Source organism: Dipodomys merriami, unplaced genomic scaffold (assembly GCF_024711535.1).
Source record: "Dipodomys merriami isolate MVZ:Mamm:240054 unplaced genomic scaffold, mDipMer1.0.p SCAF_55, whole genome shotgun sequence".
NCBI classification, from domain to species: domain Eukaryota; kingdom Metazoa; phylum Chordata; class Mammalia; order Rodentia; family Heteromyidae; genus Dipodomys; species Dipodomys merriami.
Genome location: NW_027206124.1, coordinates 3,275,848 through 3,300,838, shown reverse-complemented (window position 1 = coordinate 3,300,838; position 24,991 = coordinate 3,275,848). Strand labels below are relative to the sequence as shown.

Genomic DNA, 24,991 nt, shown 5'->3' with positions numbered 1-24,991 from the left:
ACAAAGCCATGACTTTCAAATTCCACACTCAGCCAGAGCTTCTTAAAGCACTTTCCTGAAGCAGGGATTCTGTTTGCAGAATCAAGGAATCGGAGGTTAGTTACACCCAGGGAGCCGTGGGGCCCGGGAGGGGCGGGCAAGGGGGAAGACGTGCAGCTAGGGCAGATCCTCTGCTCCCCAGCACTTGGTGCCTGCGTTTTCTCTTTTGTCAGTCACAGGGAAGAGGACTGAGATGAAAGCCTGAGATGAAAGACTAGAGGCCAGCCTTGGGGCCGGGCTCTCCAAACTGCCACTCCTGACCTCATCCCTGCCTGCTCCCTGCTCACTTGCCTGCTGCCTATGGCTCTGAACCTGCTGCCCTTATGTTCCCAGTAGGGCAGTGCCACCCTTGGGGAGTTGGAGGAAAACCCAGCAGGTGAGCTGCAACATGCCTGGCCACGTCTACCCTACCCAGTGTTCTGCGTCCAACGCCGGGTGTGGCCTCTGCGTGGCTGCTCTCTGGGAAGACTTCCCAACCAGGAAGGCAGTGGGCAGGATCAAGGGCAGGAAGAAATCCCCTTCCATCTCCCTGTCCCCTTCCTACTCCCCCACTGCCTCTTCTCTCCCAAGAAAGAAGTAGAAATATCCTTTCAACCTGATTTCGCTCTCACATCAGCTAATTGGCCAACTCAAATTGTCAATAATTTACTGTAATAAAATGTATTCACGGGGCTGGGAAGGTGGCTCAGTGGTAGAGCGCTTGCCTTCATGCATGAGGCCCTGGGTTTAATTCCTCAGCACCATATAAAGAAAAAAGCCAGAAGTGGTGCTGTGGCTCAAGTGGTAGAGCACTAGCCTTGAGCTGAAGAGCTGAGGGACAGCACCCAGTCCCAGAGTTCAGGCCCCACGACCGGACCCAAAAAAAAAATGTATTCACGCATTCATATTCATGTATATATGTACACTTGCACGTAAAAATACTCATTAGGTCCAGCTTTTTTTCCCTGGCCACTTCTCTTGTTGGTGTCCTCAGCCAGAAAGTCCCTGGCACCCCCAGAGGGATTCATCGCATCAGGGGGGCCACGTAGTTGGCAGGGAAGAGGCCCAGCTTGTTGTGCAGGCGGCCGGTCCACCAGGATGGGTTGGAGCTGTCCAGAACCTCGACCACCTCTCCGCTGTGGAACCCCAGCTCGTCGTCCTCCTGGGCTTCAAAGTCGTACAGCGCCCGGGCCCAGCGCACACGCTGTGGGGAAGCGAGGGACACTGCTGACCACAGGCATAGAGAAGCCACTGGCTGCTCTGGCCACAGGGTCCTCAGAACGGGTGTGCAACCCTCCCTGGAGGCTGACACAGGACAGGTCTGTTCTGTTCTTGGGGTGCTGGGGATGGATCTCAGGACCTCACATGTGCTGGATAAGTGCTCTACCACTGAGACTAAGTGCCATCTAGTCCTGATTACAGTGGGTCATAAAGAAAGGCCACTGGGCTCCCAGTGCTAGAACTAGAGCCAAGAAATGGATGTGAACAGAGTAGGACCGGACAGCCTCGCTGGAGCTACTCCACACCGTCCTCTTCTACCTCCCCTCCCCCGTCCTGGCTCACTTACCCCTGCCATTTGGAGTTGCACAGGGTCTGTGTGTCTCCGATGCATGAGGGCAGCATTCATTTCGCTGCCCAGGCCCATGACACAGTGCCGGTCGTTTATGTCCAGGCTGCCTCCACGGCGGTCCTAAGAGCAGATGCAAGCAGGCACCCATCATGGTGGGGCATCCCTCCCAATGTCCAGGAATATCTGCTGGGCATGGCACTGGGTAATGGGCTGAAGGGGAGGAGGATGAAGGGACCCTAGATATTTTATTTGTGGAGTTGCTCGCTCCCAGGTCTCAGGCCTCTAATACATTGTTTTGTTTTATGAGAGTGTCTGGTTCTGTAGCCCAGGCTAGGTTCAAATGCTCCTGCCTCAGCCTCTCCAATATTGGCATTACAAGCACATACCACTACATCTAGTGTGTGTGTGTGTGTGTGTGTGTGTGTGTGTGTGTGTGTGTCTGTCTGTCTGTCTGTCTGTCTGCCTGTCTGTCGGTCTGTCTATGTGTTCTATTAAAATAAAACAGATATATTTACCAGGCACCTGCCTTGTGTCTGGTATTGTACCAGGCACTAGGGATACACTGCTAGAAAGAGAAGGGCCCTGTCTCCAAGGAGTTTCCTTTAGAGATGTATCATGCATATTAAGGGGCTAAGCAAGCAGAAAGAAGAGGGTTTAGGTCAGCCTGGGTAAATCAGGGAAGGCTTTATAGAAGATGCAATTCCTGAATACCAGCATTGGCCAAGGACGGGCTGTTCAGGCAGAGGAACAACTTTTAACAGTCCACAGATGAGAGAAAGTACCGTGGGCCCAGGTAGGGAGAGTGGTGCAGTGTGGCTGCCACGTGGCTGCTAGTGGGTGGGGGTGAGGGTGAGGGGGAGAGCGGGCTGGGGAAGTAGATATGAGCAGCTCACAGCGGGCTCTGTGCCCTGCTAAGCAAGTTAGGACTGATGTTATCCTGTTGTATTGTCCATCTCCATAAGCTGCCCGAAATCCCATCTGGAATAGGTAGGGGATAAATAAATACGCAAAGCTCCATCGCAGGAGTTAATCCTTTTTTTTTCTTGTCCAATTCCACAGCCAGATGGGTTAAGGGGCATGAATAGACTTGAAATTCTGCTGATAGGAAAATGAAGAGATGATTCATTGAGTCCTCAGGTAGTTTTTGTGTGTGTGTGTGTGTGTGTGTGTGTGTGTGTGTGTGTGTGTGTGTGTGTGTGTGTGTGTGTGTGTGTGTGTGTGTGTGTGTGTGTGTGTGTGTGTGTGTGTGTGTGTGTGTGTGTGTGTGTGTGTGTGTGTGTGTGTGTGTTCAGGCAGGAAGCCATTTAAGTACATAGAAATTTGGAGGCCTGGTAAACTCTGTGAGTGCCAATGAGGCTGGGCCTAGCCTGGGGTGTGGTTGTAGGGGAGGAAGGGCAGGCCCTTGCATCTCGAATGTATGTACCCCCATACCTGATGAAAATGGTGCTGTGGCGGATACCGTTGTGGAGGGGGCTGTGGCTCCGGGGGGCCCTGTGGGGGCTGGTGTGGGTGGTACTGGAAGGAAAGGGAAGAGGGGTGCTCCGACAGCTTCCTGTTCACTGAAGGCCTGACTTCCTCTCCTGCAGCCCCGCTGGGGTATGGGCTGCCCTGGGACCTCCGGTCCAGGCTGCCACCACGGTGACCCTGGAAGAGAGAATAGGCACCATCCAGGCCCTGTCTTCTGGCAGCTTCTGGACTGCTCATAGCTGAGCATCCAAGAGAAGCCATGGTGCCCACCTTTATACTTGAGAATGTGGCCACTGGGAGTCTCAGACTTGCCCAGTGTTTCAAGTTCAGGCCTCAGCATTAACAGATAAGCACTGTGCACACAGCACCCATTCAGAAGGCCATAGCTGGTGGCTTTGTTTTACTCTGGGTAATCAGGCTTAAATATTCTATTTTATGGACACAATGCCATCTCTTCTTATCACAAGTTGCCATGCTGCTGGATATCCTACCACCCCAGATAAACCCTGCTATTGACAACTTTGCCTGGTTTGAGCTGCCATTCACAGCTTGGTGATAGGGACACGGGCAACAACAGTCTGGCAGTGTCATGGAAACCAGGCCCAGAGCTGGGCATGGTGGGAAAGAGTGAAGCCTTTCTACATGCTGTGACAACCTGTGAATCAGAAATGTTTTATTGTTGTTTTTATTAGCAAACAATGACATAGAGTCCTGGGTTTCGGCGATGCTGGCATTTTACAAATATTAACTCATTTAATCCAGTTGAATGCAGTTTTATATTGCCTCTCTTCTCTCTTGAGCACACATCCTACCTAGTAAGTTAATATTTCTGTCCATGTCCTGGTTAGAAATCACTCATGATGTCTTGGGTAAGGTCTGTTTTCTTTTCTGGACTGCGCCGTGTGACCTGGTGGGAACACCCCTTCTGAGACTGTCACTTCCCAGCCTGAAAAACTGCTGGTGGCTTTTCTCTACTTCCCCAAAGCGCATGTGGTTTTAAACAAATCACCTGTCCTTAGGATTCCAATTATGCTAGTCACTGCTTCTGCCTCTCGTTTTAAAAATGATGATGATTAGTCTAATTAGCATACATTAGCTAGACAAGGGGGGATTTCATTGTGACATTTCCACACATGGATACAAAGCATTCCAATCAATCTCTACGCCCCCTATAATACCTGTCTCATATAACCAAGTCTTCTCCACTGAAAGATTGTTTAGATATTGAGTGAGTGTTTGTACATGTGGGTGTGAATACACTTATGGGAGCGGATGCTGTTTCCTCAGTGCCTGCCATGGGCCACGTTCAATGGCAGGGCTGTGACTACCATGTTTAGCCCTCACGGGAGCCCTGTGAGGGAGGTACTGCTGGCTCTCTGTGTTCTACAGCTGAGAAAACCCACTCAGAAAGTTTCTCAACGTGACCAGGGAAATATGGGCAGTTAGTAACTAAATTAGTATTTAATTTAATGTATCTACGAACAATCCTCTGTATTCTAAACAGTTCTAAGAGAAATAATTCCAGGTCTGATTTTCTCTTCCAGTGTCTCCCCAACCTACCCCAGGCTGTCACAAAGCCCCATCTGGTGCTTTAGTTCTGGCCCTAGCCTGCTCTCTAGGCCTGCAGCCCCCATTTCTACTCTTGGGCAACTCTGGAGCATGGCTGAAAACTGATATTGTAATGCCCACGAATAACAGAATAACAGCACTCCCAGTAAGAACTAATTTTTTTTTGGGGGTCCAGTCACGGGGCCTGAACTCTGGGCCTGGGCGCTGTCCCTCAGCTCTTCAGCTCAAGGCTAGTGCTCTACCACTTGAGCCACAGCGCCACTTCCGGCTTTCTTTCTTTTTTCTTATGTGGTGCTGGGGAATCGAACCCAGGGCCTCAGGCATGCAAGGCAAGCTCTCTACCACTGAGCCACCTTCCCAGCCCCAAGAACTAATATTTATGGAGTATTTGCAGTATAATTAGGATTGATGCAGGAAATGGGGGTATACTCCATTCTGTTACCTTCACACTGCCTTCCATGAGGTGGATATAACCCATCTTGTGGATGAGGGAAACTGAGGATCTGAGAACTTTCCAGAGCCACAAAAGACTGAAACTGAGATCTGGTTGCAGTTAGCCTGTCTTTCAGAAGGTCTGCCAAGCAGACACACTTTCCTGGTGGTTTATGTGGGAACCTGGACTGCCTCCAATCTCTAGATCGGGTTCGACTGGGATCTGACTTGTACCTGATCTTCTTGCGTTCTATCCCGCAGGAAGATCTGCTTCTGCTTGGAGATGGATGTTGTCCTGTAGTAGTCCACCAGCTTATTTAGGGATGGAAACTTCTCAGTCCACAGGAAGTAACTGCCCTTATTGTCTCGCATGACTTTGAAGTGCTGAACGTCATCCTCGTGCCTGGAGAGCAAGGCAAATCCAAGCTGTATGTTACGTGGTGGCTGTGTCCCTGCCTGCAGGGCTGTTTGCATGCAGGGAAGGTGGCAGTCTGATGGGGCAGGAAGTGTAGCGATGGATGACTTGCCTATCAATGGGCAGGCAGGCAGGAACATGCAACACCAGCGGCATGAGAGGCAACTTCCCATCAGATGAGCTGGAATCTGCCTTGGACAGTGGAACCATTTACAAGAAAAAAAAGCGTTCAAAGAGTCTTGAAGACTATGTTATCAAAGACCTTTTCATAATGTTTGTTTGAAACAAGGCATTGCCAGAGTCCTACACGATGCTAAAGATTCTGCAGCAAGCTGGTGCCGGTGGCTCACACCTATAATTCTAGCTACTCAGGAGGCTGAGATCTGAGGATCAAAGTTCAAAGCCAGCCTGGGCAGGAAAGTCTGTGAGACTCTTATCTCCAATAAACCACTCAGAAAACCGGAAGTGGCGCTGAGGCTCAAGTGGTAGAGCTGCAGAGCTCAGGGACAGTGTCCAGGCCCAGAGTTCAAGCCACACAATCAAAATAAAGGAAAAAAAAACAACAAAAAACATTCTGCGGCAAAGGGTGCTTCAAGTCCCAGTTCTCTTTCTGACATCTGAAACACTTTGAACCATTTCCTTTAAGTCTAATACCAATGGTCTTAAGAGAATTTGTCATAATTTTTCCTAGTCCATCTTGATAATTTCTTGATCTTCATTCAAGTTTTGCATAACTAAGATTACAGAAGCATTGTGAGCTTTCAGGGATATAGAACTGTAGCATTTAATCAGAAAGATATTCATGATTGTTTTCCTATTTCAGGTGAGCATGTTGAAAGCTCAGAGAGGTGCAGGGGCTTGGTGACGGTCACTGTGAATTAGGGGCAGAGTCGAGGCAAGAAGCCCAGGTCTGCTTCTGATCATGGGAAGGTATTACTTTCTTTTAGATCAACACTGGGTTTGACTCATCTAGACAGAGGCAACTGGACTTTGCCTGTCAGCTCCAGTCTTATTCCACTACCATGTCACTTTGTGCTGGATGTGGAGTTTATTTTCCAAACAGTCACACATTCTGTCTAAAGATATACTGGCGCTGATGCTACTGATAGCCTGATCTAGCAGAGAGGGCAAGAGTCAAGAAGGTTCTAGAGATTCAGAGATGTCTCTGAAGGCTAGTGTAGGCTCCTTAGATGTGGGTTTAGGGGTCTGTGCTTGGAGGAAAAGTTCTGGCCTTCATTCTCATCTGCTGGGCTGGCCCTGTTCGTAGCTTAGTGCAACTAAAGGCTATCCAGTTACCTCGTGCCCAAATGTTTGGGTAACTGGGTCTTGCCTGAGTTTTGGTCACTGACACAGGTTTCTCCATGATCCATGGCTTGATGTATAACCATTACTACAGCTGGAGGAACTATTCCTTCATGCTATAATTATTCAAAAGCCACAGGGGAGGAGACACATGGGGGTTGCCAGTGCAGGTCTGTGGACATAGTTCTGAGAGGAGAATAGAAGAGATATGGCTCAGGGGCTCAGGGCTCTGATCCAGTCTAGAGTTTTCTATCCTCAGTAAGTGCTAAGTGATGGGACCACACTACGTTCTTAATTATTTGTACCCATGGCAGAAAGCAGATGTTAAAATAAAAAATACTTATTTTGGCCAGTCCTGGGGCTTGAACTATGGGCCTTGGCTCTGCCTCTGAGCTTCATTTTACTCAAGGCTAGAGCTTCTGCCTTTTTTTTGGCGTAGTTTACTGGAGATAAGAGTCTCATGGACTTTCCTGCCCAGACTGCCTTCAAACTGTGATCCTCAGATCTCAGCCTCCAGAGTAGCTAGGGTTATAGATATGAGCCTGTGCCCAGCAAACAAATGATTTTTCTTTGGAACAGATGGTGCTATAGTTCTGCAGAAGATATAGAGACTACAGTAATAATCACCCTAAGAGCTGCTTGCCTCAGTACTTGAACAGACTTGGGGTGAAGACAAGGTTGGCCTTTAACAGAATTTGTTTCGGTCAAGAAAATAGAAGCTGTAATTCCTAGCTACAAAGTCAGGGTCAAGGTCATTAAAATCAAAGGAGCCCAGAGCTTCCTTTCAATCTCATGAACTACTTGGTTTATAAACTACTAGTTTCTAATAGGGTCTTTAAAAAATAGACTTAAAGTTTTTTTTGTTTTGTTTTGTTTTTTTCTGGGTCTGGTCGTTGGGCCTGAACTCTGGGCTTGGGCCACAGCGCCACTTCCAGCTTTTTTCTTTTTGCTTATGTGGTGCTGAGGAATCGAGCCCAGGGCCTCAGGCATGCTAGGCAAGTGCTCTACCACTGAGCCACCTTCCCAGCCCCAGACTTAAAGTTTTTTAAAATAGAAAAAAGGTTCATTAATTAGGATCTTTGAAATTTAGAATTTGTGATACATTAATATTGACCTGAGCTAAAGCTGACCATTGCCTAAACTACACAAACAGGTGTGTGTGTGTGTGTGTGTGTGTGTGTGTGTGTGTGTGTGTGTGTGTGTGTGTGTGTGTGTGTGTGTGTGTGTGTGTGTGTGTGTGTGTGTGTGTGTGTGTGTGTGTCCATCCATCCTAGGCTTGAATGCAGAGCCTGGGTGCTGTCCCTGAGCTTTGGTGCTCAAGGCTAGTGCTCTACCACTTGAGCATAGTTCTACTTCCAGCTTTTTTGGTCATTAGTTGGAAATCAGAGGGCTGGGCACTAGTGGCCCACGTGTAATCCTAACTATTCAGGAAGCTGAGATCTGAGGATCACAATTCAAAGCCAGCCCTGGGTAGGAATGTCTGTGAGACTCTTATCTCCAACTAACCACCAAAAAACTGAAAGTAGAGCTGTGGTTCAAAGTGGTAGAGCACTAGCCTTTTGCTGAAGAGCTGAGGGACAGCACCCAGGCCCTGAATCCAAGCCTCATGACTGACAAAAAAAAAAAAAAAAAAAAAGAGAGTCACTGGCACCCAGCCACAAAGACTTTTAGTTAAGGAGAAATAAGAATTTAAGCAAGACTACAAGAGCAATGCTAAAAGGGCAGGCTATTTTCAAGCATTCTAGAGGTGCATGTACATACAAATGGTTGTAAGTCCTTATCTATATGTCCTTTGTTCCTATGTTAAAATATATCTATCCTTGCTGGTGTGGTGGTACAGGCCTGTAATCACAGGTATGTGGGAGCATAGAAAAGAGGATTATAATCTGAGGCTGGCCCTGAGAAGAAACAGGAGACTTTATCTGAGAAAGAACTAAAAGCACAGAAGGGCAAGCGATATAGCTCAAGAGTAGAATAGCTGCCTAGCAAACACAGCCCTCTGAGTTGAACTCAGTACCACTCAAAAACAGAATGGAATGAAATAAAAATGTATTCTTTCTCCATAGCGAAGTTGCTACCATTTATTACCTGAGATTAGATTTTTAAATTGGAAGCAGTAAAGAGTGTGCCTTCAAAATCTGTTAAAGGACAGGGACCTGCGACAGGACCCCAGGATCCTGTTCCTGTGGGATCACAGGCAGCAGGCAGGAGGATTTCACAACACAGGTTCTTCTCTTCCTCCCTCTCCGCCTCTACTGTCAGCTGCACTTCCTGCATGTTCACGGGTGCTCGCCAAGTCTGACTTGTGATCGATCACAAGTCTGACTTGTGATCGATCGATCGATGGTGGACATACTGACCCCATGCCCCACACTCACACCTGAGGCCTCTGCCTGGGAGTCACTTCTCAGGTTACCCCCCTCCCAGACCAGTTGAGCTCTGCTCTGCTCAGCTCTGCTGTTCTCTGCTCGGCTCTGCTTTCCTATGTTGAAGCAGCTCATAGCAGCCCACAGCAGGGACTGGGTTCTATTTTTCCCCTGCCCTTTTTCAGACACACATGAGTGGTAATAGAAAAGGTTAAGATTTAAACCCCAGAAGGGTATGGGCAAGAGGGAGTTCTCCTTGCCTTCCTCATCCTCTCCATCCTTCCACAAGTCCTTCATGAGCTGTCTGAAGGGTGCGAAGCTCTGTGAAGTGCACAGAGATGGAGTAGATAATAATCCCGCTCTTCCAGGAACACCTGGGCTATGGTATGGGGGGGGAGGGGGGACAGGTGACTAGATATCGAATTTTGAACACGACCCAATGTACTGAGGTGCTGAGGACACATGTTCAGGAAGTGGACAGCAAGCACGGATGATAAGGAGGCAGCATGCGCAGTCCCCTTGGCTTCTGCTCACTGGGGCCTGTTTGAGGGGTTGCCTCCTGGCTTCAGCAGTCTGGGAGTTCCAGGCTAAGAAGGTGAGGGCAGGCTGGGGGTGGCCCATACCTGACGGAGATGGAGAAGTCACCTGGTGAGCTCTGGCTGGCTCGGATGAGGAAGAAACCAACGTCCTTGCCCATGAGTAAGTGCTCTGCCTGGTGTCGGGAGAGGCCTTCGTGAAACCACCTACAGGGGAAGAGAGGACAAAGGATCTTGTGAGAACAAACTAGTGGAGGGGGAAAACAGAGACGGTCCACAGCAGGGAAGAGAGGCCAGGCAGGGACCCTGCATAGCACAGGGCAGAGAGGGCACCTCAGGGCTCCAGGCTTGCTCTCAGCAGTTCTCTGGAGAAGCAAGCGAGTATTCCTCAGCTCTCATCCTTTTGTTCCTTCCCTCCAGGAGAAGCGGCTCTCCAGTCTGGAAAGCGTGCATCCTGGCAATGTGCCACTGCACCAAAATGGGGCAGTGTGGGAGTGAGTCACCGAGGAGCAGCCGCCAGCTGCAGCTGGGGGGAGGGGGAAAGAATGGAAGGGACAGAGGATGGGGGAGGGCGGGCTGCTGTGGACACTGCAGTACAGGGCCTGGGACACTCACTGCCTGGCCACCAGGAACTCTGTTGAGTGGAGATACTTCCTGGGGTATCGGAGGGGGAGTATGCATGGGCTGCTCTGGGGTGCGAGGGCTCAGAGCCCTGCACACGCTCCAAGAAGAGGGAGGCTGGCAACCAGCTCTTTTGCAGTCATTTATGGGTGATTCCTAGTACTTTGGGGCCCTCTACTTTAAGAAGCAAACAAACACACAAAAAACAACCCCAGCCTGGAAACTCATCTTTACTGTCGAAAGAAGAAACAGCCAGATCTGTTGTCTCAGGACGGCTGCCACAACAGGCAGCAGAGAGGGCAGGGTGTGCGTGACCAAGTCAAACACTTACACAACGCAAGGCAAACAGAGGCTCCCTCAGGGCAGGAGGCCAGAACCTCCCTCTATCCCTGAGAGCGAAATGAGAGTTTGTAGCCAAAGGTGGGGCAGGATCCCAAGGCTTCAAGGTGGCTGCTCTAACTGCTGCCGCAGATGGCTAATACTCTGCATGTGGCTTGAACACAAAGGCCCAGCAGGCCTCTGCCCTGAATCCCTTTGAGGGCCACTGAGCATACCCTCCAGATAGAGACTCTGGACTAGAGACAGGGAAGATAGGAGGGATGTGCTTATTACAGACCACTGTCAAAGTGGGGAAAGCTAGATTGTCCCCAGAGACAAGGCTAATGGAGGTCTTGCCAGAGAATTTGCCACCCACCCCTTCAGGACGCACGTAGGAAATGCAATAGAGAAGGGGGAAGAAAACACCACGAGTTCTACAATAGCCACAGCCCTGAGGAAATGTTAAATCAGAGGCAACAGGGGATACAGAAAGTAGATTTGTTCTCCAACTGGAGATTTCCCCACATTTTTGTATTAGACCTGAACGGCCAGGATTTCAATATTCTGAAGCATTCCAAAGCTACGCATGTGATAGCTTTTGTTAGTACTTCGTGCACAGTCTTCTTCTCGGTGCTGGGAATAGGGTGTGGTGCAGATCAACAAGCAACCCTGACCTTAGGGAAGTGACGGTCTTCTCATTGAGGACACACACAACATCGTAATGTACAGTGTGTCAGAGGAAGATAAGCATATGGAAAGAAATGGAAATGGGAGAGAGGTTGTAGGTGATGAAAGTCACTTAAAATATGATAACTGGGGATATAGCTCAGTGGCAGAGCACTTGTGTAACATGTGTGAGCTGCTGGGTTCAATCCTCAGCACTGTGATACATACATACATACTGTACATACATATATACACCTATGTACGTATGTATGTATGTATCACAGTGCTTCACTGAGAAGGGAGCCCTCTAAACTGAAACCTAAAGAAGGGTGGAGGAGGTGAGGAGAACCAGCAAAGGAGACTAGGGAGGAGCACTCGGGAAGGTGGGAAGACCATAGGACCCACAGAGTCCATATGGAGAACATGTCTCAATAGGAAGAAGAGATACCTAGGTCCGTTTGTGCTGAGATGATGGCTGAGAATGGGCGGCTGAGGCCTGGCAGGAAGGTTCAAAGGAGTCCTGGGGGCTTCAGGGAGAATGGGGGGGGTGAGAGGTTGGAACTGAACATAAGCAATGCTTTTAAAGAAATAAAGCAGTAGCTGGAAAGCACTGGGGGCCAAGTCTCTTGGTTGTGTTTCTCTTTTGGTAAGATGATGGCAGAGATGATTGTAGTGTGTGTTTGCCGACAGAAGTGTTCCAGCAGAGGGGGACGGAAAGTTGATGTGGGAGAAAGGGGGTGGGGATTTCTGTTAGAAGCACCCACAGTTCCTTCCTGACAGCTGTAGGAAGGCAGAGTGTCTGAGTGGGGTTGTAGGAGGGGGAGGTGTGAGGACAAAGGGAGGGAATCGGGAGCTTCTCTCGGGTGGCTTCTTTGTCCTTGCATACCTGAGATGAGGAGGGGGCTGGAAGGTGGAGGTGCAGGGAAGTACAAAGCAGCCCCCCAGCAGGTGGTGGGACAGTGGAGTACCTGGGACAGGGCAGGTGCAGGCGTGCTCAGGGATTGTTCTTCTGGTTCAGTGGTCAGTAGTGGGCCACTGAAAGTGTTGCAGCCACACGTCACAAATCATCAATACCACTCTGGTTTTCTGACAAACCTGTGCTCTTGGGGTTAGACTTTGGCTCTGAGACAAGATTAGATTTCTATCTAACCTTTGTGGTCCATTCTTGATACTAACAGCGTAATCTCAGCGTTTCACTTCCTCTTTCTGGAAGGAATTTCCCCCTTTCCCTACCCACTGCTCTGAGGGGGAGTACAGGCTTTAAGGAAGGCAGGGGTATCCGTGTACCCGCCACCCCCCCAACCCCCCATTAAGGGCCAGGCTGTTTGGGCTCCCTTCAGAGGGTGGAAAGTGAGCTTGGGAGGTAAATGGAGAAGTGCCTTGCATTTGCAGCAGGGGAGGTGAACAGCGCCCCCTGTGGATTTTTTGGAAACTGCTAGTGCAATCATTACAGGTGATTTTAATGTAAAATTCCTTTTATATATATTAAAAAAAAAATCTTAAAGCAGGCGATCCAAGCACATGGTGTAGACTTCAAAAGGGAATGAAATGAAATGCAAATCTTCCTCCCACCCCTGGCCTTCCACTGTGTGGCTCGGGAGGCTCTGAAGGAAGATCTCTAGAGGCAGCCACTTCTGACAGTTTCTTGGATATGCATGGATAATTTTAGAGACGACTGAAAAAAGTAAGAACGTGTGTGGGTAGGCCCATCTCAGCAGGCTGGAAATACTTACTCAGGAAACTGGATGTCTATAAAATTCTTGGGCACGTATCCCTCTTGGCTCCCAAGCTCCGCCTTGAACCACTCCTCCTGGTTGCTTAAGATCTACATGGGAGAAAACAGGACGAGGATTCTGCAGGGAGACTATCACAAGGCAAGAGGAAAATAAGCCCAAGGAACTAGAGAGTGGCTCTGCAAGTTCCCCCAGCAGAGGAGGAGGGAGCACAGCTGCTCTGTCTTTGGGGTTTGGCTTCTCTCAACCGCTAGTAATTTCTGTCCACTTGTACCACCTATCTATGCCACCTCCTTATAGTGTGGCCTCCTGACCCAGCACTGAGCGATTTCTATCCTTCTCTCTCTCCTTCTACGATGGAAATTCCCAGATCTCAGCACCTTCAGCTCCTCATCTGGCCAGATGGTAGGAGGTGGTAACACCTACTCTGTGGCTTTTCCTTCTTTCCTAGGTAACCAGGAAACCAAAAAGAAAAAAAAAATGGACTTTTTTATTTTTAAACAAGAGGATTAAAACTTACAGGTCTAACTGGGACCAGCTTTCAAAATAGAGACTCTCTATATTCATGTTGAATGTTTTACAAATAGTTGGGATGATTTGCTTGCTGAAAAAGTCAGCTCACAAGTAAACCCAAAAGTTCCATCTTGTTACAAGGTAAGGTCCTGTGGTGGCTGACACTGTTGTATGGTGAGAAAACAAAGAAGCTATTTTGAGGGGTTGAATCCCCAAATGAAGTAGGGATGCTGAATGTAACTGGCGCCATCTTGGCCACATGGTGGATGATAGGGTATTAGGTTTGACTGACACCATCTTGTTTTCCTGGTGGAGGCAGGGAAGTCCCACCTTCCAGGTGATGGGCATGCCTGAATTTCTAGAGGCAGGGGCGGGGACTTGGATAATAGGTTACAATGCCAGTCTTGGGTCATGAACTCTCAAGCTCCCTGTGATCCCACCCCCTGACCTGACCCTATTTAGGCCTGGGCCAACACAGGCACCATTACGTCATGCCACATGTCTCCGTGTGCATGTCCTGTCTCCTGTCTCCTGTCTTTTCTCTGGTCACCGTGGCATTCCACTTCAGCTCTCCATTGGAGCTGATCTGGTTTGTTGGTATTGTTGGTCTGCTTTTTCTTTCCTCTCCAGCTCTCATGGCTCAGTTTTCTGACAGGCTTAAGTGTACTCACGAGGCTGCAGATCTTTGGGACAAGAGTCCATTTGCAGACACCGGCCTTTTAATAAAGACTCTCCATTCTACCTCTAAAATATGGCTTCTCTGTTTTCTCGCTGTACAACATTACCTCATATGTTGTCACCTGTCTTGGTTCCTCATTATCCACCAACCCTGGCTCTCAACTGCTCCTTGTTATTTCAGATAATGAGATTCGCTGCTAAGTATTTGCCACCCCCACCAAGAATGTTTCTGAACAATTCTAAATGAGGATGGTAGAGCAAGAGATGGAAGGGACCCCGATGAAGTAATCGCATGACAATCCTCCCACTTGTGGCTTTTGAGAAATAATAACTCATTATTGCCTAAGCCATATTTAGTTTCCATTTCTTGTAGCTGAAAATGTCTTCATAGATGGCAGTACTTGGAGAGGAGGGGAAGGCAGGAAATGGGCAGGAAGGATGCCTTGGAGAGGCTAGCTGTCCAAGCAATGAGAAAAGTCAGTTAGGTGGCAGAGTCAGAACTACATCTAGGGTATGAGAAGTGTGGTGCATTCTGGGAGCTAAGTGCCTCAGTATGGCTGGGACTTAGATGATGAATTCTGGAGGAAAGCCAGGAGCACCCGGCCTCACTCATGTCAAAGAGGTTGGATTTTATCTGGAACTTTGTGAAGAGCCACAAAAGGAGAGAACTAACAGTAAAAATAGGAATTAAGGGGATCCGAATTTTGGAGCGTGAAGATAAACAAGGGGCAGGGTAGAATCAGAGCGGGGCCAGGAGGAAGGTGAGTGTAGCTCCCCCAGGCTAAGAAGACTTGAGGATGTATTTTAGAGGAATGGAAGAGACAAGACAGACAGGATTCTGTAGCCATTTGGGGGCTCTGAGGAAGAAGGGGATTCTGGGAGACTCTGGGTTTCTAGCCTGGGAGACTGAGTGGGTGAAGATGGCTTCACTGGAATAGAAAGGAGGAGGAGGAGGGGCAGGAAAGGCTCAGATTGTACGCGGGTGAATTTGAGTTGAATTTTTCAACTGAGATATAAAGCTCAGCTAGCAGCTGATATGTGTGTTGGACTCAGGAGCGGTGGGCTGGGCACTGGGGTTTGGGTTTCATCCACAGTGGGTGGGGTTGAAGTCAGGGGTTTCTCTCTCCCAGAAACACAAAGGTTGGGAAGAGGAACAGGAACTGTAGAGAGCAACCTGCTGGAGAAGCGATGGTGACCTATTTCTACCATCACTCCGGGGATGGGAGAAAGGGGAGAACGCCATGCATGTGGAACGAGAAGACCTGCTTTCTAGCTCGTCTCTGTCACTAGCTAAGCGACGCTGGGCAAGTCAATTAGCCATCTAAAAACTGGGGATAATAATAACCCCCTGCGCCTCAGCGCCAAGGCGAGATCAAATGAGCCCTGGCAGCTGCAAGTGTATGCTGTTGTCAAATATAATTCTGCCCAATGTGATGTCCTTACAGGAAGGCCTCCAGCTCTGGAGGGTGTGGAAGGGCTTCTAGGTTCTTTAAAGCATTCTATGTGTGTGTGTTTGGAGTATAATCACTTGTTCTGAAGAAATAAAAGCATGTCCCATATTTGAGTTTGAGAATTGCTGAGAAGAGAGAACGATACAATCTCTAACATCAGATGTGACTGTTGGTATCACTCAAGCTGTGTGTGTGCATGTGGATGTTGGAGGGGGCGGGGGTTGCTGAAGAGAGAGCCCAAAATCTAGGTCAGGGGAAGAACTACAAAACTCAGCACCAGTGCCTTCTATCCACTTGGAAGATATCCTCATTTTCCTCCATGTAGCTGCTTCTGGATTTTCAGCTTTGGAATCACACCGAGACATGATGTTTGCCCGGGGAGAAGATTCAAGGGGGAAAGGTCTTTTGGAAACTAGTTTATCAAGGTTGGAGCCACATTTGGCACCTGGTTCTCTGGCCTGAATCAAGCCATGATCTTAGTAACCATGTCTCATATCTACCTAACCACCTCCTGCAGAAAATGAAACATTATCCCCACAATGCTGGCCATTTGTCTCTACCGCCTGGTGCCTGGCCTGCCGGAGGCTGAATTTACAGGCTTTTTATGGTAGAGAGAAGACAAGGTCTTAAAAAAAAAAAATCTCATTTTCTGCAAAAAGAAAAAACAGTACTTGGCAGGAGGAGGGGACAGTTTCCTCATGCTGTTGCAGGCTCAGAACCCATAACTTCCTCTTCTCATCTCTCCATCAATTTGGTTCCCCCTATCTCTTGTACCCATCAAATAAACCTGAGCAAAGTGTTCAGCCTAAACACACCGAATTTTACACTGAAATTGCTGTACCTTACTTCTTAAAATGTTCCCTAGGAGAATAATTTTCTGGGTTACATGGACTGAGAATAAGTTGGACGTGGGAAGAGAAAGACCAAAAGTACAGCTGGAGAAAAAAAGTAAAATTGGATGGAATTACAGCTCTTAGAGGCAGAGTAGAAAGCTGAAGCACCAAGGAAGGTAATTATGTGGGATTAACTCAGTGCTTTCAGGTCACCCTTTTAGGAGAAAGAAATGGGGTTGAGTTGGACACATTACAGACGCAGGTAGAAATGACTGGGTCAAGAGACATTTTTCAAAGCTCCCGGCAAATTCCAACATAATTCCGATGATGTGGGGATCTACAGGTCTGAGGTGTGACGTGCCCACGTGCCTTCTGAATATTCTTTCCTGGGAGAACAGAGATCAAGTCATTCGGCAGAGGTTTCTTGCCTACAATCTTGTTTACTAGCCCGGTCAAATCAACATGTAGTAAGCACCTGCTGTTTGCAATTAGCTGCTTGGAATACAGAGATAAGTAGAGCCTTTCCCCTAGGGGAACTCACTGTCTGAGGGTGGTTGGTGACTGAAGATTCTTTTTTGTTCCTGTTTAATGGAAAGTTCTGTTTCCTCTTTAGCACTGAAGGCCAGGAAAGAGCCAAGAGGACCACAAAGTGAATTGTTGGGATAGCCACCAAGTGCCAGCTTTAAAGTGAATGTAAGGGTGGGGTGGTTCCCACTTCAGGCTGAGATAGACCCCTGCTAAGATGACACATGAGAGCCAAGACATGGTGCTAAGGCTACCGTGGAGCAGTCCTGTGGGTTCCCTGCGGGTGCTCTCAGCATCAATGGGCAGAATTTGAAAAGAGAGAGAGAGTTGGTCCGATAGAATTCTAAATAAGGCCTGTCGCCAGTGGCTCACACCTGTAATCGTAGCTATTCAGGAGCCCGAGATCTGAGGATCATGGTTCAAAGCCAGCCCGGGCAGGAAAGTCCATGAAACTCTTATCTCCAATAAACCACTAGAAAACCAGAAGTGGCGCTGTGGCTCAAGTGGTAGAGTGCTCGCCTTGAGCTGAAGAGCTGAGGGATAGCACCCAGGCCCCAGAGTTCAAGTCTCATGACTGACCAAACAAACAAACAAAAAAGAATTCTAAATAAGCATGTGGAAACATGATTTGGTGATTTAAGAAGTTGATACTGAATGAAAAAGAGGTAGATACTGGGCATCTAGTTAAGGCTGTGACTTGTGTTGAATTTTAGGAAGACATAAAGATGATCCTTGCATGGTAGTATTTCTTGTGAAAGAATTTACCACTCATTTACTTCACAAACACTATGGAGGACCAACCTCGTGCTTTTGGAAACATTTGAGGTAGAGACGGTCCTGCCCTTAAAGAGCTTCGGCCAGTAGGGTAGCAACATGGAAATGTGTAATTAATCCCAAGCACAAGGGCTGGGTATGGTAGCTCACATCTGTCATTCATCCCAGCACCTCTGAAGCTGAGAGCAGGAGGATTGCAATTCCAGTCAGGATAGGGAAAAACTTAGCGAGAACCCCCTATCAACCAGTAAGGTGGGCATGGTAGTTCCCACCTATGATCCCAGCTTCTGGAAGGCATAGGTAGGAGGATCAAAAGAGTTCAGGCCAGCCATGGGCAAAAATGCAAGACCCTACTGCCTAAAATAACTAAACCCCCAAAGGGACGGGGTTGTAGCTCAAGTGGTAGAGTGCTTTTGAACAAGGGAAGGCCCTGGATGTGAGAATCTCCGGTACCACACTTATACACCTGCACGTTCCCACAGACAGATACTATAGAACCAGGGTGCAGTAGTGTGAGCCCTATACAGCCTATCTATAAACAGCTGCCATGCGAAGCAAGGTGAACATGTCCCAGAATGAAGTGTATGAATGCCAGGGAAGAGCTGAAGAGGGAGGAGTGCCTAGCAGAGCCGGTCCAGTGTGCACAGTGTGCACAGTGGGGACGAGGACACATAGATTGGGGTCTGAGCTAGGGCAGTGTATGTGTGTGTTGCAGTGGAACCTGGGGGCAGTATGTGCACAAAGATGTGTGTGTGTGTGTGTGTGTGTGAGAGAGAGAGAGAGAGAGAGAGAGAGAGAGAGAGAGAGAGGAGAGAGAGAGAGAGACGCCTGTAATCCTAGCTACTCAGGAGGCTGACATCTGAGGATCGTGGTTCAAAGCCAGCCCAGTAGGAAAGTCCTTGAGACTTTTTTGTTTTGTTTTTGGTTGGTCGTGGAGCTTGAACTCTAGGCTTGGGTGCTGTTCCTGCGCTCTTCAGCTCAAGGCAAGTGCTCTACCACTTGAGCCACAGTACCATTTCCAGTTTTCTAGTGGTTTATTGGAGATATGAGTTTCACAGACTTTCCTGCCCGGGGTGCCTTTGAACCACGATCCTCAGATCTCAGCCTCCTGAGTAGCTAGGATTATAGGTGTGAGCCACTGGCGCCCGGCGAGTCTTTTGTTTTTGGTCAGTTGTAGGGCTTGGTCTGGGCCTGGGTGCTGTCCCTCAGCTCTTCAGCTCAAAGCTAGCACTCTACCATGAGCCACAGCACCACTTCTGGCTTTTTTGGTGTATGTGGTACTGAGGAATCAAACCTAGGGCTTCATGCATGTTAGGCAAGCACTCTACCACTAGGTCACATTCTCAGTCCTTCTTAGAGACTTTTATCTCCAACTAACCACCAGAAAATGGGAAGTAGCTGTGGCTCAAAGTGGTAGAGTGCTAGCCTTGAGCAAAAAAGCTCAGGGACAGTGCCCCAGGCCCAGAGTTCAAGTCCAGAGACCAACAAAAATAAATAAATAAACAAATTACAGTGTGTGTGTGTGTGTCTGTGTATGTGTATGTGTGTGTGTATCTGTGTGTCTATGTGTGTCTGTGTGTGTGTCTGTGTGTGTATGTCTGTGTCTGTGTGCCTGTGTGTGTGTACAGCATGAGATCAGATGATATGGTGGAGCCGGATGGTTTAGATTTTGAGTAGACAATATGATCTGGTTTGCCGTCTATAAAAAGCCTCCTGGGACCAGTATGCAGAATGCCTGAAGGAGGGAGAGGCAGGAGGCAAAGAAGTTAGTGGAGGGGTGGTGGAAATCATCTAAACAGGTAGGGACAGCAGAAATGGACACTGTTAATACAGTGACCATTTATTGAGAAACTGCTTTTGGCCAGGACAATTACCCCTAATCCTTTCCTGGACCCCGAGGGATAGACAGAGGAAAACACTGAAGCTCAGAGAGGGCAGGCAACTAGGCCCAAGACCACACAGCTAGTAGGGTGGGAGGCTGACCCACAGCTATGTGGATTCAAGGTTTGTTTTATTCCTTGTGTACTGCTCCTGCTTCTTTCTAGTGAGAGATATGAAGGAAGCATGTCCATGTTGAGAGAGAGAGAGAGAGAGAGAGAGAGAGAGAGACAGAGACAGAGACAGAGACAGAGAGAGACAGAGAGAGACAGAGAGAGAGAGAGTTTACACTGGACCTGGCTTGGTCAGCGTCTACTGGTGTGACCCTGGTCTCGTGTAAGTTTTACTCACTTGAAGACTTGTTGATGGGGGAGAAAGCAGTCTCTAGGCTTGCTGAGATGAGGAAGGAATGCCCCCAAGCCACTGAGCCAGGTCTGACCCTAAATAGGAACTCAGTGAGTGTCAGCTCAGTGTCCTGACACCAGGATTCAGTGAGGGAGGTGGAGATGACCTACAGTCCAGGCCGCTGGAGACAGGGCCAGGCTCCAGGAAGATGCTCAGAGCCCCTCCCCCTGGGGCAGTGGTCATTAGTGTTACCTATACTCCAGATGGGCTCTGGAAGGGCTTATGTTCTTTTGCAAAAAAGCAAGGGCTAACTCGCCGAATATGTGAGCCGGAGCCTGCAAGGTGGAAGTCCAAGGCCACTTGAGTTCTGCAAGTGGCCACTACAACTCAAGGGCAGGCTGAAGGCAAGTTTTAAGGAGGCTCTGAGCAGCTCCAGTGCAGGGCCTTTGTTTAGTCAAACCCCGGGCTTCCTATCCACCCCCTCTTGCCCCTGACCATTTCCCTGCATCCAGCGTGACTTGGTACTTCACTGAGACCCAGACTCTGGACACCCATGCCACCCGCTCCTCCAAGCCCCCATCTTTCATGGTAGCCACGTGTCCCCTCACCTGAGCTCTCTGACACCCCAGCCAGAGCATCTGCATGAGCCCATCTGTGCCAGGCCCAGCTCTTTCTTGTGTTTTTCCCTCTCAGGACAAGGATAATGACTTAGGAAACTCTGTTTCCATAGTGCAGCCTGGTGTCTGGCACATGGGTACCTAGAAGGAACTTTCTAGAAAGAAATGAACTATTTTTCATAACAAACTGTTCAGTTCTTGGTATGGATGGTCAGGTGACAGTGGCCAGACTCACCCCCCCCCCCCAAGACCTCAACTCCCCAACACCTTGCCTACCTTCAGGACATCTCCAGTATGAAAGCTCAGTTCGTCTTCGCCTGAGGCTATGAAATCAAACTTGGCGACAGCTTCCATGTCGTGAGGTGGAGCTGGAAGAGAAATGACATGGTCATTGTGTCTTTCTGCCAGGGAAGGACCCCAGGACTGCAGAGCAGATGGCAATGCCTAGCAGTCTCTGCAGTAGGCAGGAGAGCTGTTGACAGTGAATGTCTGCAGGCCTGACCGCAAGGCTCAGGGAACAGCGAGGTCTGCGCTGCGTGCAGGATGAGAACTTATTTCTGTGGTTCTTTTTGATTCTTTTCTTTGTGTTATTGTTGTGGTTGTTGTTGTTGCTTTTTAAAGCAACAGCTACTAGAACCTTTGGGATCTGGTGCCCAGGATCGTTTTTGTTTTGAATCCCCAGAAACAGGGAGCAAGAAATTCAGCTGGCTTCAGCCTTTCTCCTCCCCATCCAGCTCCCTGGCCTGCCCTGGCCAGTCCCCACTTCTAGGTCCTCTCTGTTTCCAGCTGATAAGCACTGTAGGCTTGCTATCAACTGGAACGCGAGGCCCGAGGGGCTGAAGGCTGCTCTGTAAACACTGTCCCCAGGCTGTGCCTTGGCAGCTATATTTAACCAGGCAGTGTTAATTAGACAGATGCCATTTTCCCTCTTATATCTGAATCATTTAAGAGAATTATCCAGCATTGGCCAGTGGGGAACTCAGCGTCCTTCTGCATGGTTTGAGAGTAGGAAGTATTTTTTTGTTGTTGTTGTTGTTTTATTTTTATTTTTTTGAGGTGGGAGATTTGGTTAGTTAAATAAATTATTTTATTACTATAGGGTAAACCAAGTTCATTTCAGACATTTCTATTTTGATATTTCTAAATTAACATCTTGTTCCCCCTCCCCCTGCTTTTTTGGGCTGGAACTGGGGCTTTCTCACTTTTGTGACTGGCATTTTACTAATTCTAGCTTTCTGCTGGTTGGTTGGGGATAAGAGTCTCCAAGACTTTTTTTTTTTGCTTAGACTGGCTTTGAACCAAGATGTTCAGATCTCAGCCTCCTGTGTAGCTAACATTATAGATGTGACAGACCTATCCTTTCTGGCAATGCCCTGCAAAAAGGTCAATGCTGCTGGTCCAGGTACTAAATTGAGGGTGGAATCATTTGTTGTTGCTGTTGTTTTTAAGGAGTTAATCTTAGCTTTTTTTTTTTTTTTAGAATCTCTGTCCCCTGGCACTCTATCCCTTGAGCCATGCCTATATTTTAAAGAGAATCTTTTGGCATGCATCTTTGCCCAGTCAAAGCAGCCTGACCAGGGAAGTTTTGTCTGATATAAAAATTTCTCACTGAAATGTGACACTTAAGTCTTAAAAGACTATCAAATCATTCAATTCCCTGCTAAGACAGATTAATGTCAGGGCAGAATCTGGAAGGCTGTGGTTTGGCATTTATGTTTTTTTCAAAATTTCCTTAAGTCTCAAACCCTTTGGGTGAATTACTAAGTAATCCTCAGACCCAGGGCACTTTCAATCATCAGCACACTGGGGCCACAATTGTCCTCTCAGTGGGGCTTTCTGTCCCAGTAGACAAGATTTGGGTAAATAAGGAAGATGGCAGCAGGTGGCTGGGTACAGCTCAGGGAGCTTGGAGGATTAAAGGCGACTGTGACTGGTGATAGCAAGGGGCTCGTGGCTCTGATTTCCTGCATTTGCTGGCTTTCCCAAAGATCATTTGTAGAGTTGAATATTCTCAGCCCAAAGGTAGATATTAAACAAAAGTTGGCTCAGGAGCCTAATAAAATGTCATAGTTGACGCTGAGCTTTTTCACCAGCCACACTTATTTCTAAACAGGAACAACATAAGTACAGGCTCTGTGCACTTTCTTCAAGCTCCGTCCATCTAAGGCAAGCATTTTCACAGCCCACATCACCCTCTCAGTGGGACCAGGATGCTGCCCTCCTTGGTCCATGCTAAGCGCCTTTGCTGACTTGATTCACCTCCTTACATTAACACCAGAAACTTCTCCTAATTAAGGCCTTCATTCTGATTTGCAGTGGGGGTGGGGGTGACAATGGCTTTTGTGGGTCACTCTCCACAGTAGGACACTTTCACTTTAGGAGATCAAGAGTCAGGTGACATGTCCTGAAAACCATGCCATTTCCACGCAGATTTACCTTGAGAGGCAGAACAGAGACAGGGGAGGGCAAATCCTCCCCCTGCACAAATGGGGGGGGGGCGGGAGAAGAGTGGTTTAGATATAACCTTGGGCTGGCATCTCTGACATCACCCGTGACACATGACTCTAGCTCAGGCCTGGGCACTTGGTACAGGTAGGCTGGAAATTACTTGGTTGTGAAGCTGAGGCAGGAATAAAATTGCTTCTGAATAGCGTCACTTTCCCTCAGGAGGCAGGCAGTGTGGCAAGCCAGTGACACAGGTACATCACAACTCCCCAGCTTGTAAGAGGGATCCTGGCTCCCCAAAGCCAATTAAACAAGCCTACTCTTCACAGAATGTATTTGCTCCTGTTTTCATTTGTAAAGTTAAATCTGTTCAGCTGCCAGAACACCTCCTTCCCCTCCCCCTCCTCTACCAGGGGGCCACTAGGGGCAACATTCAAGGTAGGGTGGGGATTGACCAGACCCTCAACATCCTCTCTCCAGTAGCAGAGAATGATAAAGAAAAATTGCACCCCCCAGAAGTTTGAGTTTGGTCTGCACGTCAAAAGTCATTCACATTTATATCCTTATTCCTCTTTATCCATTAGTGTTAATTTTGAGAAGTTTAAAAATGACCACCTGGGAGAAAGTAAGCTAAACTAATATAGTTGATTCAGTATGTATTGATCTGTTTTATAATCTGTATCTGCCACCAATACATATTTGGTCTGGGAATATATATATATATATATGCACACACATATGTACATATATATGATTATTATTTTGGTGGCAACAAATTTGGGCTGGGGGAAAGACACAGAGACAGGGACAGAGAGGAAGCATACGGCAAGCTGAATTCAAGAGTGTGAATGAGTTTGTAATTTCTATGCTTCCGGCCTCTGGGGGAGACCAAGAGAGAGACCCCTTTTCAGAGAACATCACAGATGGAATCAGTGTGCTTTTGCTGCCACGGAAATGCCACCTACCCCACAGTGTAAGAAGCTGCAGCCTCGGGGGCAGCCTCAGCCTGCACTTCCAGCAGCCTCCTCCCACCCCAGCCCTGTGGAAGATGTCATTTGTGGGGCTCTAATGCCAGCTCGCCTTTGCAATGCAGCCATTATCCATTAGCAGCCCTGTGCCTGAGATCTGCTTCATCAGAGGTTAACACCACATAAGACCCCTCCGACAGAATCCCCGCTCCCCACTCCACCTCCAATTTCCACAAAAGCATCTCTTACCGTCAGTAAAACAAAAACAAAACAATTCTGAAGATATTCAGGCTATAGACGAGGAATACTGGGCTATTTCTAAAATACAGTCACTACAGAAGGTGGAAACCAAAGGCAGGAGACAGCTCTTTAAAATAGCCTCCATTTGAAAGCCAGATTAACTGAATTTGTTCTGAAACCTAGTTACCATCAAAATGGCACCAGGCAAGAAACTTCTTGAATAATTTCAGCTCCTCCTAAATTGACTATGAATAGCCAAGGTTTCCATTTCCTATACCCCTTAAAAAGAGCAATTGCATAACACCATAAAGCTAGGCTAAGATTCAGGCTCCCATCTGAATTGAAAGGGAGATGGACCCTAATTGAATCAGCCATACCCCTTCCTACTTTGCTGGGAAGAGCTAGCTCTATTGTGAATACTTGCTCCATTTATGTGGGAATGCTGGTAACATAATGTCTTGCAATCTTAAGGGAGAGCCTGGTATCTGTGGCTCATGCGAGTTATCTTAGCTACTCAGGAGGCTGAGATCTGAAGATTGTAGTTTGAAGGCAGACTGGGCAGGAAAGTCTGTGAGACCCTTATCTCCATTAAACTACCCAAAAGCCAGAAGTGGAGCTGGGGCTCAAGTGGTAGAATGCTAGCCTAGAGCTAAAGAAGCTCAGGCCCTGAGTTCAAGCCTTAGGACTGGAGGAGCATGGATGTGAGAAATC

At 48.1% G+C, this 24,991-nt stretch overlaps 1 protein-coding gene across 4 annotated transcripts in view; it reads right to left on the bottom strand.

Annotated features, from left to right (window-relative positions):
• Positions 1-210: 210 nt before the first annotated feature.
• Grap2 (GRB2 related adaptor protein 2) overlaps positions 211-24,991 on the bottom strand; it is a 72,366-nt gene continuing 47,585 nt past the window's right edge. For all 4 annotated transcript variants that reach the window (XM_069999599.1, XM_069999598.1, XM_069999600.1 and 1 more), the window contains 7 exons: positions 20,904-20,995; positions 13,014-13,105; positions 9,763-9,882; positions 5,291-5,459; positions 3,020-3,232; positions 1,586-1,708; positions 211-1,222 (listed from right to left, as the gene is read on the bottom strand). In XM_069999599.1, coding sequence (XP_069855700.1) covers positions 1,043-1,222; positions 1,586-1,708; positions 3,020-3,232; positions 5,291-5,459; positions 9,763-9,882; positions 13,014-13,105; positions 20,904-20,981 — 975 coding nt within the window. In that variant the 5' untranslated portion in view covers positions 20,982-20,995 and the 3' untranslated portion in view covers positions 211-1,042. The remainder of the gene's footprint in view (positions 1,223-1,585; positions 1,709-3,019; positions 3,233-5,290; positions 5,460-9,762; positions 9,883-13,013; positions 13,106-20,903; positions 20,996-24,991) is intronic.